The sequence below is a fragment of the Podarcis erhardii genome, assembly GCF_964252035.2.
Source record: "Podarcis erhardii genome assembly, chromosome: 6".
Classification (NCBI taxonomy): domain Eukaryota; kingdom Metazoa; phylum Chordata; class Lepidosauria; order Squamata; family Lacertidae; genus Podarcis; species Podarcis erhardii.
In genome coordinates this window covers 70,672,790-70,689,279 of record NC_138510.1, presented here as the reverse complement: position 1 = coordinate 70,689,279, position 16,490 = coordinate 70,672,790, and the positions used below count along the sequence as shown (strand labels likewise).

The window sequence follows — 16,490 nt, the reverse complement described above, 5'->3', positions numbered from 1 at the left end:
CTATAAGTTAGGGTTGCCATATTTCAGAAAGTGAAAATCTGGACAAAAAATTTGTTGACCTATTTATTTATTTATTTTAGGGGGGAAGGTTGTTTAGCTTTTTTTGCTTTTTTTTGGGTGCAAAACCACCAGAAAAAAAATAAGTTTTTCGTCTACTTATAAGAAAATAGGCAAGAAGACCCACTTACAACATGGGTTGCCTTACACCCAGGTTTCCCTGGACATTTAGAATGGACATAACAATTTAACAATGGACACCAATTTAGGGATAAAAATCCTGGCGATGTCCAGGATTTTCCAGGCATATGGCTGCCCTACAAAAGTCAACCTGATCAAAATATGAGAAGCCAAATAGTTAATGAATATTGGTAATATGACTAGTAGAAAGACTAGTTATACTGGTAATCAAACTAGATTGATACACTTTCCCCAACAAATATTTGAATTTGTCATACAAAATATTCTTAACCACCAGTGATTGATAACAAGGTAGAATGTTCATTGGTTCAATGTGAACAAGTTGTCAAACAAGGTATGCACTTGGTATGTATGACATAAATGTATCATTGCCTTAATTAAACCAGATTTTTTCTGTTTAAAGGGAGGTTGACATGTATTCTTCAAATGGACTTGAAAAGCTGAGGATTAACGGTACTGAAATTCCACCAGAGAATCTCCCATTCACTTTCAATTCCAAAGGTAGCATACCTTTTCTGACTTCTCCTGAATTGTCTGACTCACTTGAACTATCTATAACAAATTGTAAAGGGACTTATGTATGCCAGTGGTTAGCAACTGAAAGGATGACCTTAGGGCCATGTACTAGGGCTTACCACTACCACAGCTAAAATGTCACATGCCCACACAATCCGGCACAAATTTTTCATCTGTCCTTTCCATTGGCAACTTGGAGGAGAGCAGATGGTTTCTCTCAAGGAGCCGGACTGGGCCCCTACTTTGGCAGGTGTTGATATCCAATATCTATGGTCTGGTATATATCTGATTTTTCCTTTGGGACCAGTTGATCGTGGAATTAGGCCTAAACATTATTCAAATATTTTATTTATTCCGGGAACCTTTTATATTGCAAACACAGTATAGAGTAATTCTTACTTGCTGGGAGCTTTCACATAAGCAGCAGCAAGATTTCAGCTCCACATATCTGATGCTTTAATTGAAACAGAGAGAAATCAGTAATGGTGACAATTTGCACTGAGATGTTACACCAGAGTTTTTAGGGGGAAGTAATTCTGTTTTCTGGTTACAGGTGATATCCTTATCACTCGTGAGAAGAATGGCTTATCACTAAAAGCTCCAGAAGTTGGCATTGAAAATCTCTTCTATGATGGACGCACGCTTATGGTATACTTTTATTTGCTATCCTACCAATGTCTTGGATTTTTACAAACACATATGCAGCCAGAAGTGCATTGACTTTTACCACGTTCCTATGCAGATTCAAGTACCTTTATCAATGATTGGGAAAACCTGTGGAATGTGTGGAAGATACGATGCTGAATATGAACAGGAATATAAGATGCCCAGTGGATATGAAGCCAAAAATGCTGTGAGCTTTGCTCAGTCTTGGATTCTTCCGTCAGAATCCTGTACCAAAGGTTAGGCAATTATCTATTAATATGTGAATATTTGGGCACTGATGCACATATTTTCTTCTTCACAACCTTTTAACAGAATACAGTTCTGGGGCGGGGAAAACACCAAAAAGGGAACCCGAAATTTCCATGACTGTGACTAATTTCCAAATCATGGTTCCATCCACCCCTCACTAATCACCAAAGCCAACATGTGCTTTTAACGATATATAGTAGCAGCAGAAAAATATGAACAACCTCTGTTCAACCTCTGGGAAGTATGTGTCTTCTAAAACACAATTGTATACTTCACACATTATGGCTTTCTCTCATGCATTGCATTGATGTAGTCAGGTAGTTGAGCTTCCCATTGCAGAACACTGGTTGAGTCTCACTCTCTAGTATAGCTCATAATCCCTGCTCAATTTAAGCAGACACCTTTCCCTATTCTGTCTTCATGTCAGGCTGTAACACATTTTGCACAAACAAAACCGAATAACCCACCAACACAGGCAAGTTATCAATTTGCCATGTTTTCATAATTTATGTTGTAATGCGAGATTTCCAGCTGCAGTTTGGAAGCTTTAGCAAAAATCAGGTTTCTTCAAGAACCATTTTTTTCTTCCCAGTTAAATGAATATATATATATATATATATATATATATATAGGTATATGGGTTTGAAAGCTGAAATAAATAAGTAAATAAAAACCACCCTCTCACACTAAAGCATATTAAAACAGAGAGCTATGTATTACAATACAGAATGCAATCCACTGGGGTTGATCAAGTGAAGTCTCACTGAAGTTACTTTGCTCTTGAAATCCTGCGCAGAAATTAATCGTTCATTACTTTGGCTGCAAGCTATGTCCATTGTACTCCAGTTTGTTGTCGATCCAGTGATAAATCTTTGAGAGAAATCTTTATCAGTGTTCTGCTCAATAAGTAGAGTTCTAAATGCATAGTCTTTTTAAACAGTCACATGGTGAAATTGAATTAACAGGAAAAGTTTCAAATAGCAAAACTGTATCACATCCCATTTTTGTTCCAGAATCTGCTACCATTCCACGGGGAAGAGCAAATAGGTATTGACCAGAAGCTCAAGGATATCAAAATTGTAACTGAGATTCAGGCAGCATGTTCCTGTGAATATCTGCAATGCACAGCTTGGTGTTATTTGGCAGAAGATTAGAGCTTCAAATGGTTTCCATTCCAAGGCCAATATATTTAATGGACAGAGCAATGGAATTATTTCAAACAGGAAAAGTAGCATCACTTTCTCCTTTGAAGAACAATGCATTTCTACCATAATACTATCAGTAATTTTCAATAGTAATTTTTAAAAAATCTATTTGTGTTAAATCATTTAATAAAACATCATGATTCCAAGAGCACAGCTGCACTTGTTCTGTGTTTTTCGAAATACCATGTTGCATCGAGTCCAGATTCCATGACACACATTCACAAAACACACCCTCAGTATTGGCTGGTGCAACCGATACCAGAAATAAGCAGCCAGGCGTTACTGCAGAGCAATTTCAGAATTGGGAGCAAGGTGACTTGGCTTTTAGGCATCCAAATGATGCTTTTTTAAAAAAGCCCAAAGCCCTGGGATCTCTATGACAGTGGTTCCCAAAGTGGGTGGTACACCCCCGGGGGCTGGTGGGATTACCCAGAGGGCTGCTGGAGGTGTAAATAGCGACCAAACTTTGAAAAGCTGCTATCACTGGATCATGCTCAGCAATTTCAATTATTCAAACTGAACAGTTTAAATCGAATTCTCAATAAACGTAGGCAGTCGTTACTGCCCAAATTTTATGGTGCTGCTATCTTCCTTAGCACGTTGTACAACCTGCCATTCCAAATAATAGTTTTTATAGGGTTGGTGGGTACCAGGGATGAGTCTATGTTTGACTTTTATTATGTTTTTATATGGGTTGGAAGCCACCCCCATTGGCTGGGGAAACCCAGAGGGTGGTAACATGAGAACGGACCTTCTCTGCAGTGGCTCCCTGTCTGTGGAATGCTCTCCCCAGGGAAGTTCGCCTGGCGCCTTCATTGTGCACCTTTGGGTGCCACGCAAAAATGTTCCTTTTTAACCAGGCCATTGGTTGATCCAATTTACATCCTATGTCCTTTTAAAATGTGTTTTTTCTCTGTGGAGGGGGCGGCTATTGGGTTGTTGTTTTTATTTTTATTAGGTATCTTTGTGGCTTTATATCTTGATTTTATTCTGTGAACCGCCCTGAGACCCCCCAGGTATAGAGCGGTATATAAATTCAATCCATCAATAAATTGTGGTTTTATTTTTTTGTTCTGGGAACCGCTCTGAGACCTCTTGGTATAGGTCGGTATATAAATGCAATAAATAATAATTATTTTTATTTTTATGGAGCCAAGGAGTTGTGGCGCAACCACCCCCCTCAAAATTTGGGAAAGTTTACACAGTGAATACAGAGCGCAGAGGATCAAGTACTGCTCTTTAAAGTGTCCAAATTAGGCAGCTCCTGAGGGATTTATTATTTTATTATTTGTATTATTATCCCACTTGAGTTTTGTCTCTGAACTGTTAAGGCAACTGGCACAGCCAACCCCTGAGGGTGAAACATGGCAGGTGACGCTAAGGGGCGCTCATTTCCCCTCAGCGTCTCCCCCTCCATTTCTGGGCGGAGCCATCCCACCTTCCCCACGCCAGCCCTCAGCCAGGCATTATATATTCTCGAAGAGGCAGAGGCGAAAAGGAGCAGCCGCCGCGGACGCGCACGCACTCACGCACGCCCCGCTTAAGCACCTGATACGAAGACATGGAGGGGTTGCTAAGCGGCGCCGGCGCGCGCCTCCCGGTCGCGCTCCTCCTCCTCATCTCCCACCTGCGGCTGAGCTCCGGCGCGTGTCCGTGCGAGGACCCCGCGCTCTGCAACCCCATTTCCGGAGCCAGGGACTTCGAGGTGCGCAGGCGCAAAACAACCTCTTAGGCGTCGCGGAGGGGGAGAGGAGAGGAGAGGAGGGCGCGGTTGCCTGGTGAGAGCACGTGACGCTCCTCTCAGCCAATCCTCGACGGTGTTGGTGAGGGTGGGGAGAGAGATCGGGAGGTGGTGGTAACTTGGAAGGTTGTTCCTGTCAGGGGTGGTGAGGAAGCCTCTCCAGACGTTGCTGAACTACAAACTCCCGTCCCAACCCCAGCAAGCGTAGCCAACGGCTAGGGAGTACGAGAGGTGGTTGTTCACCAACACCTGGACCAGGGTTTCCCGAACTTGGGTCCCCAGCTGGCTTTGGACTACAGTTCCCATCATCCCTGACCAATGGTCCTGCTAGCTAGGGTTGATGGGAGTTGTAGTCCAAAAAAACAGATAGAGATGCAACTTCGAGACACACTGATCTGGAAGGCTGAAGCTTCCATACATATCCTGCAATGCTTGCTAAGTCCGCCATGCCCTCTCCATAGGCAGAGATTCAGCAACTGCAAGTTTTCTGCACCACAGGGAAAGCTTCACCTGTTGGATTTCTGCTTTTCATGCAGTGCTAAAGGCCCTGGTGTCCTCTCAAGGAAGGCACAAAACCTGAATATTCTTTGGGGGCTTATATGTAACTCTGGGCCTCCCCTTGTTGAAAACTGATTGGCACTGCCCTCTGTGGCCAAAACACTAGAAGAATGAGTTAAAACAGGCTATGCAGTGGGAAAAGAGAAGCAAAGGAAACAAGTTTCCTGTTGTGGTTCTGGCCATGTGAAAGTCAATTTCTTTATGCAGGTAAGCAGGAGGCATCAGCTCAAGGACACATTCCACCTATGCTAAAGCAGCACTGGAAGGCATGAAGTAGGTTTAGTGACAAGAGAATATATATGCCTGGCCTGGGCAGAGGACTGAGGGCCAGATAGAAAGATACTGAGGGTCACATTTAGCTCCTGGGCCTAAGGTTCCTTATCTCTGCTGTGCATAATACAGTGGTGCCCCGCAAGACGAATGCCTCGCTAAACGAAAAACCCGCAAGACGAAAGGGGTTTCCGATTTTTAGCGGCTTCGCAAGACGAATTTCCCTATGGGCTTGCTTCGCAAAACGAAAGCCCATAGGGAAATCTCCGGGGACAGCGGGGGAACCCTCCTCCCACCGCAAGCCCCGGGAAGAGAGGAGAAGCTGCGCGCCTTCCCCTCTGTTCCCGGACCTGTCCTGAAGGCTTGCGGTGGGAGGTCCGGGAACAGAGGAGAAGGCGCGCAGCTTCTCCTCTCTTCCCGGGGCTTGCGGTGGGAGGAGGGTTTTTCCTCCCCACCGCCAACATTCAGAAGGCTGTTCTGAAGGCTGGCGGTGGGAAGAAAAGCCCTTCTCCCGCCTCCAGCCTTCAGAAGAGTTCCCCGCAGGGCTCCCCAAGCTGTGAATGTCTGCCGCGCGCGAGGGGCGCTCTGCTTAAGAGCGCCCCTCGTGCGGGGCAGCAGGCTGCTATCCGCAGCTTGGAGAGCCCTGTGGGGAAGTCCGGCAGGGCTCCCCAAGCTGCAGATGTCTGCCCCACCCGAGGGGCGCTCTGCTTAAGAGCGCCCCTCGTGCGGGGCAGCAGGCTGCTATCAGCAGCTTGGAGAGCCCTGTGGGGAAGTCCGGCAGGGCTCCCCAAGCTGCAGATGTCTGCCCCACCCGAGGGGCGCTCTGCTTAAGAGCGCCCCTCGTGCGGGGCAGCAGGCTGCTATCCGCAGCTTGGAGAGCCCTGCGGGGAAGTCAGGGCTCCCCAAGCTGCAGATGTCTGCCCCGCCCGAGGGGCGCTCTGCTTAAGAGCGCCCCTCGTGCGGGGCAGCAGGCTGCTATCCGCAGCTTGGAGAGCCCTGCGGGGAAGTCCTGCAGGGCTCCCCAAGCTGCAGATGTCTGCCCCGGGCGAGGGGCGCTCTGCTTAAGAGCGCCCCTCGTGCGGGGCAGCAGGCTGCTATCCGCAGCTTGGAGAGCCCTGCGGGGAAGTCAGGGCTCCCCAAGCTGCAGATGTCTGCCCCGCCCGAGGGGCGCTCTGCTTAAGAGCGCCCCTCGTGCGGGGCAGCAGGCTGCTATCCGCAGCTTGGAGAGCCCTGCGGGGAAGTCCTGCAGGGCTCCCCAAGCTGCAGATGTCTGCCCCGGGCGAGGGGCGCTCTGCTTCAGAGCGTCCCTCGCACCCGGCAGCAGGCTGCTATTCGCAGCCTAGGCAGCCCTGCAGGAACTCTTCTGAAGGCTGGCGGCGGGAGAAGGGCTTTTCTTCCCACCGCCAGCCTTCAGAAGGCTGTTCTGAAGCCTGGCGGTGGGGAGAAAAGTCCTCCCCCCCCCCACCAGCCTTCAGAAGAGGTCCGGGGAAAGACTGTCCCCGGACCTGGTCTGAAGGCGGTCTCCCTAGGAACGCATTAATTGATTTTCAATGCATTCCTATGGGAAACCGTGCTTCGCAAGACGAAAAACTCGCAAGAAGAAAAAACTTGCGGAACGAATTAATTTCGTCTTGCGAGGCACCACTGTATATAGCCATAGCCATCATGGCTAGTGGCAATGGATAGTCTTATCCTTCATGAATTTGTCTCATCTCTTATTTTAAGGTGTCCAAGGTAGAATCTACACACATATTTTAAAAATGCTCTGAAAATGCTTTTTTAAAAAATGTTTTGAAAAATACATTGAATTTGGCATAGCTCACTGCCACCACCTAGTGTCACATCTGCATATTGCACTTTACAACACATTTGAAACATTTTATTTTCAGCTATATAAACTGAGTCCCAAGTTGCAATGCATAGATTGCAATCCTGTGCATAATTAAACCTGTTTGGATCCATAGATTTCAAGGGGCTTAGGTGTATCTCCGTTGAAATGTATACAGAACTGTTTTATTTATTTTTCATTTGAACATCCTGTTTTTACCACAACACTGCTGAACCGTAATAGTCCCTTTTACTGAGAAAATTTGTCTGAGGCAGATATGTATCTGAGGAAATGAAACCAATGTGCCCTGCCCCTTCAGGCATGCTTCTAATTGTTAAAATGCTCAAATTAGATGGGAAGTGCATTTCACCTACTTATCTGAAAGTAAACTCCCAAATGTATTGTCTCTTGCTTCCCAGGGATAATTGGTTGAGCCCTGGAAAATCCTCACCAACTTATATTACAAGATGTTCTGTGGGTTGCTGCCTAGAAGTGGTTTAATTAACGATACCCATCTTTGTGCTTCATATTAGTCAGTAAACTTTGAATTTTAGCTAATCTCTTTAAAGATAATACTTATTTGAAAGGATAAATGTTTATCATGAGATCCCATAATTTAGCGAACTATCTTATTTGATCCATACAAAGATTAAGTCTCTTTAGAGACATCGTTTTTTGGCAATCTACTTCATGAATTAGGAACACTACTAGCATTTGACCATGAGAGCCTATTGTGGGAGCTACACTGATGACCTATGAGGGCTTTCGTGTTTTTTTCTGGTCCTTATGTCTTTGTGTTGCACCTGCCTTTAGAGTTTTAAGGCACTGGGTGCAAACTATTTTATTTACCTGTACATTTAATGGTGTTCAGTAGGTTTAGCTGAGTTGTGTCGCTGCTGTTGCCACTGGCTTTTAATTTTTGATTATCATGTAACTTAAGTGTTGGTGGACTTCAATACAGACGATTTTTGTGCTTATAGTGTTGTAAGCCCAGTGGCGTAGCGTGGGGGGTGCAGGGGGGCCGCCCGCACCGGGCGCAACATCTGGGGGTTAGGGTTAGGGGGTGCAAATCCACGGGTTAGGGGGCGCAAATTACTTGTCTTGCCCCGGGTGCTGACAACCCAGGCTACACCACTGTGTAAGCCACCTTGAGGATTTCTGTTGAACAATTGATAGAACTATATTGAATAAGTAATAACCAATTGAACAAATAAACGATTTAAATGACACCAATAACAAGAGTTAGCACATCTGGCTGTTGTAGGGGGAGAGAGAGATTTTTACTATTTTTCTTTTTCTTTTTGCTATGCCTCGGCAGGTCTTTATATTTGACATTGGTGGGAAGGCCTGGAAATTTTATGACTGGTCACATATTACTACAGTGGCGATTTTCGGAAAATACGACCCTGAGCTTATGTGTTACGCCCATTCAAGAGGAGCCAGAGTTGTTTTAAAAGGTACGTTCTGCAGAGAACATTTTGGTGTATCGTCAGCATCTTGTATGCGTTTTCTCATAAGTAATTTCCACTGAGTTACTCCTGTTCAGTGTGCACAGGAGCGCAACCTTAATAATTATATGAGATTATTGTGATTGTGTGAAAGTAAGCTTGCACTGTCAACTTGCACCACCAGTCTCAGGACACACTAGCGATCTCCATTATGTTAAGCTGCTTCAAGCACAAAGGGATGATGGACCGATCAGTTTGTCTTTGGGGAGCTCTCTTTTGAAATTTGCTGGCTTTAGATTCATGCATACTAAGAAGTGTAAAGCATGCATGATTCTCCTCCCATTATCCCTAGTTCTAGACTCATTTACACAGAAGATAAAGTTCCGATTGTTTCAGGAGAACTTCTATGTAAGCTCTGTTAAATGGTTGTGTAACTGATCATGAGACTTCATGTGATATCCTGTACTGTTGTCATACTGTGGACAGCCAAGGATAAAAGGAGATGTAACTGCTTGAGCACATGCTGCCAGGCCAGAACACAAATGTATCGCTCCAGAAAACCATGGTCTGGATGTAAAGTCTGGAAGCTATGGTGTTTCCATTTACATTGAACGTGCTTTTTTAAAAAAAACAAACACCAAAAAACAGTGTTGCATTTATTTTGAGAAAGAAGCACACTTGCATATCTTCAGACTGATAGCGTATTCCCAGTCTAGATCAGGATCCCATATAGATCTCCTGCCAAGAAATCTCCTGCGGCTGCTATTTGTCGCCAGCACCAGAGGTGCTGTTTACTGCAAATAGCATCTTCAGAGGCACATGCCAGCCAGGAGATTAAGGACCCATAAAACTGCTTTTCCTTCAAAATAAAAGTGGTAGCATTAAGCACACTTTTTTTTAAAAAAAAGTGTGCTGAAAGAAACATGTAGTTTATGTAACATGTAGCTTACTCCTTGGGCCCCATTACATAGTCTAAATTATTAGTGTAAGCTCTGGCACACATTGGAGTTAACTAGATCAAGTAATTGGGAACAAGAATCTGGATCACAAAAGAAGGAGGATACAACTCAGTTTTATTCAGCAGTAAATCAACAAACCAATGCAGTGGTGTCAGCAACAGTATAATAAGTTTAGCACAACGATAGACGTGCGTTCACAAAAGTTCAGCAATATATCTTGTGACTAGATTTAATTCTTAAGTAACTTCTGAAGCAGTTTCTAAATGCTTTTTAAATTTCTTGTTTCGCTTTCTCCTTTCCTTTATGAACATTGGTGTTCAGACCCTCTCTTCTTGCTAATATCCAAAGCCCACTGCTAATCACATAATCCACTTCAGCAGGTGTTCATACAAACCTTGATCTGCTGATGAAGGCTTTTTGCCCCAGGATGTGTACAAAGAGCTCTGGGTGGATAGATTGGGATAGTTATGAAGTAAGGGATTAGGGCTCCAATCCTAAACATAGCCTATCACAAAGTAAGCCCCCTTGAGTTAAGTGGAATATACTGCTATATATTATGTGAGATTTAATATCACGGTAGTCTAAAATATTTCTTGTACCTTCTAGCAATTCAAGCCTGGCACTTAATCACATTTTCTTATTTAGGAGACATATCTGTGAAGTCAATTGTTGACCCTGCTGTCAGAGCAGCCTGGATAAAAGAAAAAGTGAATCTGGCCAAAAGACAGCATCTGGATGGAATCAATATAGACATTGAACAGGAGGTTGCAAAGTCTTCACCTGAATACTATGCGTTAACAGATTTGGTTAAAGAAACAACAGAATCTTTTCACAGAGAAATTCCAGGATCACAGGTAAAAAATAAAGCAGAGATTATTCTTACACAAATATGAATTCAGTTCCACACCAGCCAAATTCCATTGATTCATCTCAGTGCATGACATTAAACACTCCTTTTTTTGACACCATTTACTGTTGTGAGCACAAATTTTGGTACCGGATATTGATAATAGGCACAGATATTCCATTAAGTGTCAGCCCAGCAACAAAAAAAGCAGTAATAGGCCAGGAATAATAATAATAATAATAATAATAATAATAATAATAATAATAATAATAATAATAATAATTTTATTTATACCCGCCCATCTGGCTGGGTTGCCCCAGCCACTCTAGACGGCTTCCAACACATATAAAAACATAAATAAAACATCAAACATTAATGATAACAATCTGATCCAATGTAAAACGTCACAATAACTTTTAAATAAACAAATTTAGAATCTTATACCTTGTTGCCAAGTATACACAGATGATGCTGTGGTTGTGTCCCCAAACATTCCAAGAAATTAACAGGAATGGATTGTATTCAGATGAGTTTTACTTAGAGTAGACCCTGTGAAATTAATAAACATGAGTCAGTTAGGGCCTTAATTTTAATAGGTTCACCCTGAGTAAAGCGAAGTTGAAGAACACACTATATGCAGTATTGAAATGAATTGCAAATTGTGTATAATGTACTAAGAATATCCATTCAGAGATAGATGTGTGTTTTTATTTCCCCCCACAGGTGACTTTTGATGTAGCCTGGTCTCCAGATTGCATAGACAAACGATGTTACAACTACACCGGGATTGCAGAGTCTTGTGATTTCGTATTTGTTATGTCTTATGATGAACAGAGTCAGGTGTGGTCAGAATGCATAGCCAGAGCCAATGCTCCATATAACCACACCATAATGGGTAAGAACCAAATATATAATCTTTCCAAAAACGTTGAAGCCATGGAAATTTGTTCCCACTTTCCCCCCCCCCCCCAGGGAAGAAAACAAGTAAAAAAAAAAAATTGGGGGAGAGAGGGTTGAAAAATGGAGTTCTGAGGAAGGCGAGAGGATTTAAGAATTGTAACATTTGATATATGATTGTTCCAGTTGAATTTCAGATGGTTGGATATAATATTATTTTTTTTGTTATTTAATTAGAATATGAAAAATACATTCACATGGGCATTAATCCAAAGAAGATTGTGATGGGTGTTCCATGGTATGGCTATGATTATACCTGTCTAGGCTTAATTAAGGTAAGAGAAAGATAGCTGATTTATTATATTTATTATTTAAAACAACTTCTATTTATTATTTAAAATGCTTACAGAGATACATAATATATAACACTATAACTTTCATAATTCAGTAACATAAATAAATTATACGGATATATGTTTTCCTTAGAATCATTATTCAAAACGATAGCAATGCCAAATGTTCTTTATAAAACCTGCTTATTTGCATGTTATTTTCTCTTCTAATACAAGTTCTGATAATGTTACAATGTCCCAAATATTTTCAAACCCATTTTGAGACTGGAGATGCAGTGCTCTTTGTCTAAGCTTTTGCAATACTTATTTTTTACAGTAAAGTAGACAATAAGGTAGTAGCTAACATCTAACTATGTTTTGTTCGCTGTTGTCTCTGAAGTTTAATTCAGGGGCATGGATTAAAGACTGTTCCCTTTTTTTGAGTTTTAACACATCTGTGTAACAGAAGTTGCTTTTCTTCAGGCCCATGTTTGTTCAATCGCAAAAGTTCCTTTCCGTGGGGCTCCATGCAGTGACGCAGCAGGACGTCAGCGCCCGTATAAAGTAATCATGGATCTGGTAAATAGTTCTATTTCTGGGATCCTGTGGGATGAGGAACAGGAAGCCCCATATTTAGAATACAAGGTGAGTTGTTAAAAGACTTGCTTTCTGAAATGTATTTGCCTCTATTGATGATTTCAGCTGCTGGGCAAACACTGTTGGAACGATGCAATCTTTCAGGGACCCTGATCCCAGACCATTTATGACTTTTTAAAATTGTGCCCAGAAGCAAACTTGGATCTAGTGAAGCTCTTTAAGTATAGGGGTGAAAATGCTAATACCAACCAGCATCTCTCAACAACCTAGCTGCTGTATTCAGCACCAACTGGTTTCTGAATTTTCCCCAAAAGCAGAAGCTAAAACGTGTTGCATTAATCAAGCATGGATAATCCTGATGAAATGGGTACCTGCCATGTCTTGGCTGAAGGCTTCATATATGGGGAAAGTAGACTTGCAGAATTTGCAAATAATTATTGGAAACATAAACAGTAAGCAGACATATTATTAACCAGTACTCTGTGTAACATGTTGTCAATAACCAATCATTTTATATAGCGTTTAAAATTTGCAACGGGCTTCCTCTTGCTTTGCTTCATGGTAAAACTTTGAGGCAGGTGCCCATTAGAGAAGTTGTTTTGTCTGAGTATATGCAAAGGAGCATTTGGCAGAGATTTGAGTTCGGCTCTCTTGGATCCAAGTGCAAAAACCTCTCATCATCAAGCTTACTTTGCAGGAGGCATATTAACACATTCTCTTTGTTTCACTGTTTTGTAGGACAAACATGGCATTTTTCATCAAGTGTGGTTTGACAATCCCAGGAGCATTTCTCTGAAGGCAGCCTATGTGAAAAAACTTGGCTTAAGGGGTATTGGCATGTGGAACGCGGATTGCCTTAACTACTCTGGTGGCTCCTTAGCACAAGAGCAAACAGCAGCAATGTGGGCAGCCTTGATACCAAAGTGACTTAAGGAGAGTGCTTAGTTTGCCTGTTAGCTGTCATTATTTTCAATTTTAATGCATTTTTAAATACAGATATAATTAGTTTTAATTATCTGGTTTTTATTTTTTCAATTCTAATACATCATTATCAATAAAATTAAATACCTGCTTTATATTTTGTTCAGCATTAATAAAAAACATTTTAAGTACCGTATATCACATGTGTTTCTTTCATCCTGTAACTGATTGATTAGCAAAACCTTTCAATAGTACCATGGGCACTAGGAAGAGCCCATAGAATGGGGGAAGAAGCAGAAAGCGAGGGGAATCGCCCTAACATTTCTAACATCCCTTCCCCTGTAAAGGCCTAACCTTTTCAACCCATCATGTGTTCCTCTGTTCTCCACCCTCACGATAGCATTTCTAATTCTCATGACACCTCTGGCCTATGCAAACACATAATCTAATTCCAATGTACCCATCCCTTTCTGACTACAACAGGGGGCCAGCAGTGCCCTATAACAAGAGCCAACCTAAGCCCATGGCAGAAAATAAATAAATAAATACAGCAAGAAAAAAAATATCACACAAATATCATCTGCTCACCAACCCTCCAACTGCCTGGCCTGATTTCACCACTAAGAGATAACCCAGGCGAGGTCAAAAGGCAGAGCACCCTCACTCTTGTGACACAATACACAAGCTGGCCTCAGGACAACCTCTCCCTGACAAGCCACTTCAGAAAGCACCCTGGGGGTGCAGTTTCTACATGGGCTCAACATGCCACCACCAGCTCCACCTTCCAACAGCCGTCTCAAGAAGTAGGATAGCATGACATTAAAGTCGCTCTTCAAGGAGATGTGCTGTTGCTGCTCTACTTTCTTTTTCAGTTAGATCTCGAAAACTTCTCTCCCCCAAGCAAAGATGGAAGTCCAAAGACTCCTATAATCCTGGTGATCATTCGGCAGCTCGTGCATTCATTCTATTTGTATGCCAAGGACGAGTGGGGGACAGTTGGAAACACCACTCCTATGGGGTTAAGTTACCCGTTTTCTTTATAGGCATACGCAGAACTAACTCAATGCACAAACATATTGGGACGTAGCAAAGTACACTGGGCCCTTTTCTCAATGTACCATTTTTACTCAAGAGAATATACTGTGCACTATCAACTCTGACTAAAGTATTCTGACTGGTGTTCCTTTTCATAGCTGCAGGAGGAACTTCTCTCTTTTGAAAATACATACCCTAAGAAAGCAAAGGACAGAAAACTGTTGGTCAGTGTAAATAAAATGCAGGGGGAAGATGCACATAAAACCATGAGCCATATCCTGAGCTGCCAACATCGAGAGAACTGCCAGATCAATGACTTGACATGGGAGAGGGGCAAGAGACAGTTCTGGTTAATAATCGACTACCCATGTTCACAGCTTAGGTCAAGGTGCATAGCTGATAACGTTGATAACGCTTAGCTTTATTCATCACACGGGGACTGGCCTTATATATGTAAGGCCTTTACCTATACAAATTATATTAACTCTGGAAAACCAGCCGAGTTTTATTTGATCTTTTGTGTAACATTTCAGTTTCTTTTTATCAGCTAAGCTGAAGAACAAATCAAGGAATTGCTTAGGAAGATAAGGTGGTGTATTCAGGGCCGGATTTAGGTTTGATTAGGCCCTAAGCTACTGAAGGTAATGGGGCCCTTTGTATGTCCAGCTGTCCTTTGTCAACAACAAATTGTCGCTGTTTTTTGTGTTGAATATATGCTATACAGTATGGTCATTTATGGACCTATGAGGTATCAAAAGCCATTTGCACATATCAAAATATGTATTTTATCAAAGTAATTGATATAGAAATGAGCAAACGAGTGATATTTTAGGGAGCAGGCTAGCAGGCGGGGCCCATTACTTACATTACAGGAGCCTACACAACACAAAACACTGTTGCTGTATGTAGGTTTTATTTTTTTATTTTATATTTTGGAAATGTACATCCAGTTTTTCCCCCTTTAATTTTTTGGGGCGCCCCCAAGAGAGTGGGGCGCTAAGCTATAGCTTGTTTAGCTTATATGTAAATCCGGCACTGGGTGTATTACACCGAGTCACTCGGACCATTGCTCCGTCTAGCAATAGCCCTCCAGATTTTTAGAGAGATGCATTTCCCAATCCTGGAGATAGGATCGGACCTGGGACCCTTTGATGCATGCCCAGTGTACTACAGAATGAACAGCCCTTCCCCAGGGATATTTACATCTTACCAGAGGGGATAGCCTATTATTCTACTGTAGCAAAAACAATGAAAAGTCTTATGATACCTTAAAGCAGCGGTGAGGGGACCTCTGGCTCAGGGTCAAAATACAGCCCTCCAGGCTTATCTAGTTCCCCTTGGGACTACATAATATGGACAGATGGGATGTCAGTCCCTAGCTACATGTAACTTTATAACCTGTTGATCAGGTAGATATATATCTCAGCTTTGCTATCATCAACAGTGGAAAAGGCCATCTGTCCAGAGGAAAAAAGTGTTTGAGGGTAAGATACTCTACTGAATGGAACAAAATATGGGCCAAGGGTCTTAAGAACCATGAAACAGGTTACATGAGCCCAAGGGGGCTTTTGTCACACAGTTCTCCTTAATAATAATAATTTTCTACCCGTTGCGACATTTAATAAAACACTATACAGTGGTACCTCGGGTTACATACGCTTCAGGTTACATACGCTTCATGTTACAGGCTCCACTAACCCAGAAATAGTGCTTCAGGTTAAGAACTTTGCTTCAGGATGAGAACAGAAATTGTGCTCTGGCGGCACGGCAGCAGCAGGAGGCCCCATTCGCTAACGTGGTGCTTCAGGTTAAGAACAGTTTCAGGTTAAGTACAGACCTCCGGAACAAATTAAGTACTTAACCCGAGGTACCACTGTATTTCAAGAACAGATTGACTGCAACATAGCCACCCCTTATTTTGTATTTTGTTTTATGAAATAGTATATTAAATTTCCATAGTGGAGGCAGATCTGTTTTTTTAAAAAAAAAAATTCGATAGAGCTGGCTTTTCAAACTTGCACGCCAAGGAGCAGGCAGAATTGATGCTTTGCAGCTACAAAATTAAGGACTTGAGTCTCACTTTCAATCTTAGATGTCAAATGCTTCCTTAACAAATGGTAAAAAGGAAATGGATGGGGGGTGGGTTTCTGTTGGTTGATGTATTTAGGGATACCAAATACAGAGGGCTAGGAGGTGCAGCTCTCTCAAACCTTGTGAAATTAG

At 42.5% G+C, this 16,490-nt stretch overlaps 2 protein-coding genes and 1 long non-coding RNA gene across 3 annotated transcripts in view; 2 read left to right on the top strand and 1 right to left on the bottom strand.

The window, feature by feature from the left end:
* The window catches only part of LOC309343774 (vitellogenin-2-like), a 33,370-nt gene extending 30,191 nt beyond the window's left edge, over window positions 1-3,179 (top strand). Inside the window, exons 26-29 of the mRNA XM_081865686.1 lie at window positions 602-699; window positions 1,268-1,362; window positions 1,457-1,616; window positions 2,643-3,179. Coding sequence (XP_081721812.1) covers window positions 602-699; window positions 1,268-1,362; window positions 1,457-1,616; window positions 2,643-2,683 — 394 coding nt within the window. The 3' untranslated portion in view covers window positions 2,684-3,179. The remainder of the gene's footprint in view (window positions 1-601; window positions 700-1,267; window positions 1,363-1,456; window positions 1,617-2,642) is intronic.
* LOC309343992 lies at window positions 2,322-4,516 on the bottom strand. The gene is made up of 2 exons (XR_014157500.1): window positions 4,383-4,516; window positions 2,322-2,744 (listed from the first exon to the last, which is right to left on the bottom strand). It is a non-coding gene; the product is annotated as an uncharacterized lncRNA (long non-coding RNA).
* LOC309343894 (di-N-acetylchitobiase-like) lies at window positions 4,328-13,428 on the top strand. Its single transcript, XM_081866092.1, has 7 exons — window positions 4,328-4,539; window positions 8,550-8,688; window positions 10,284-10,492; window positions 11,209-11,380; window positions 11,620-11,717; window positions 12,198-12,359; window positions 13,050-13,428. The coding sequence occupies exons 1-7, from the start codon at window positions 4,396-4,398 to the stop codon at window positions 13,236-13,238; spliced, it is 1,113 nt and encodes a 370-aa protein (XP_081722218.1). The 5' UTR covers window positions 4,328-4,395; the 3' UTR covers window positions 13,239-13,428.
* Window positions 13,429-16,490: the final 3,062 nt, after the last annotated feature.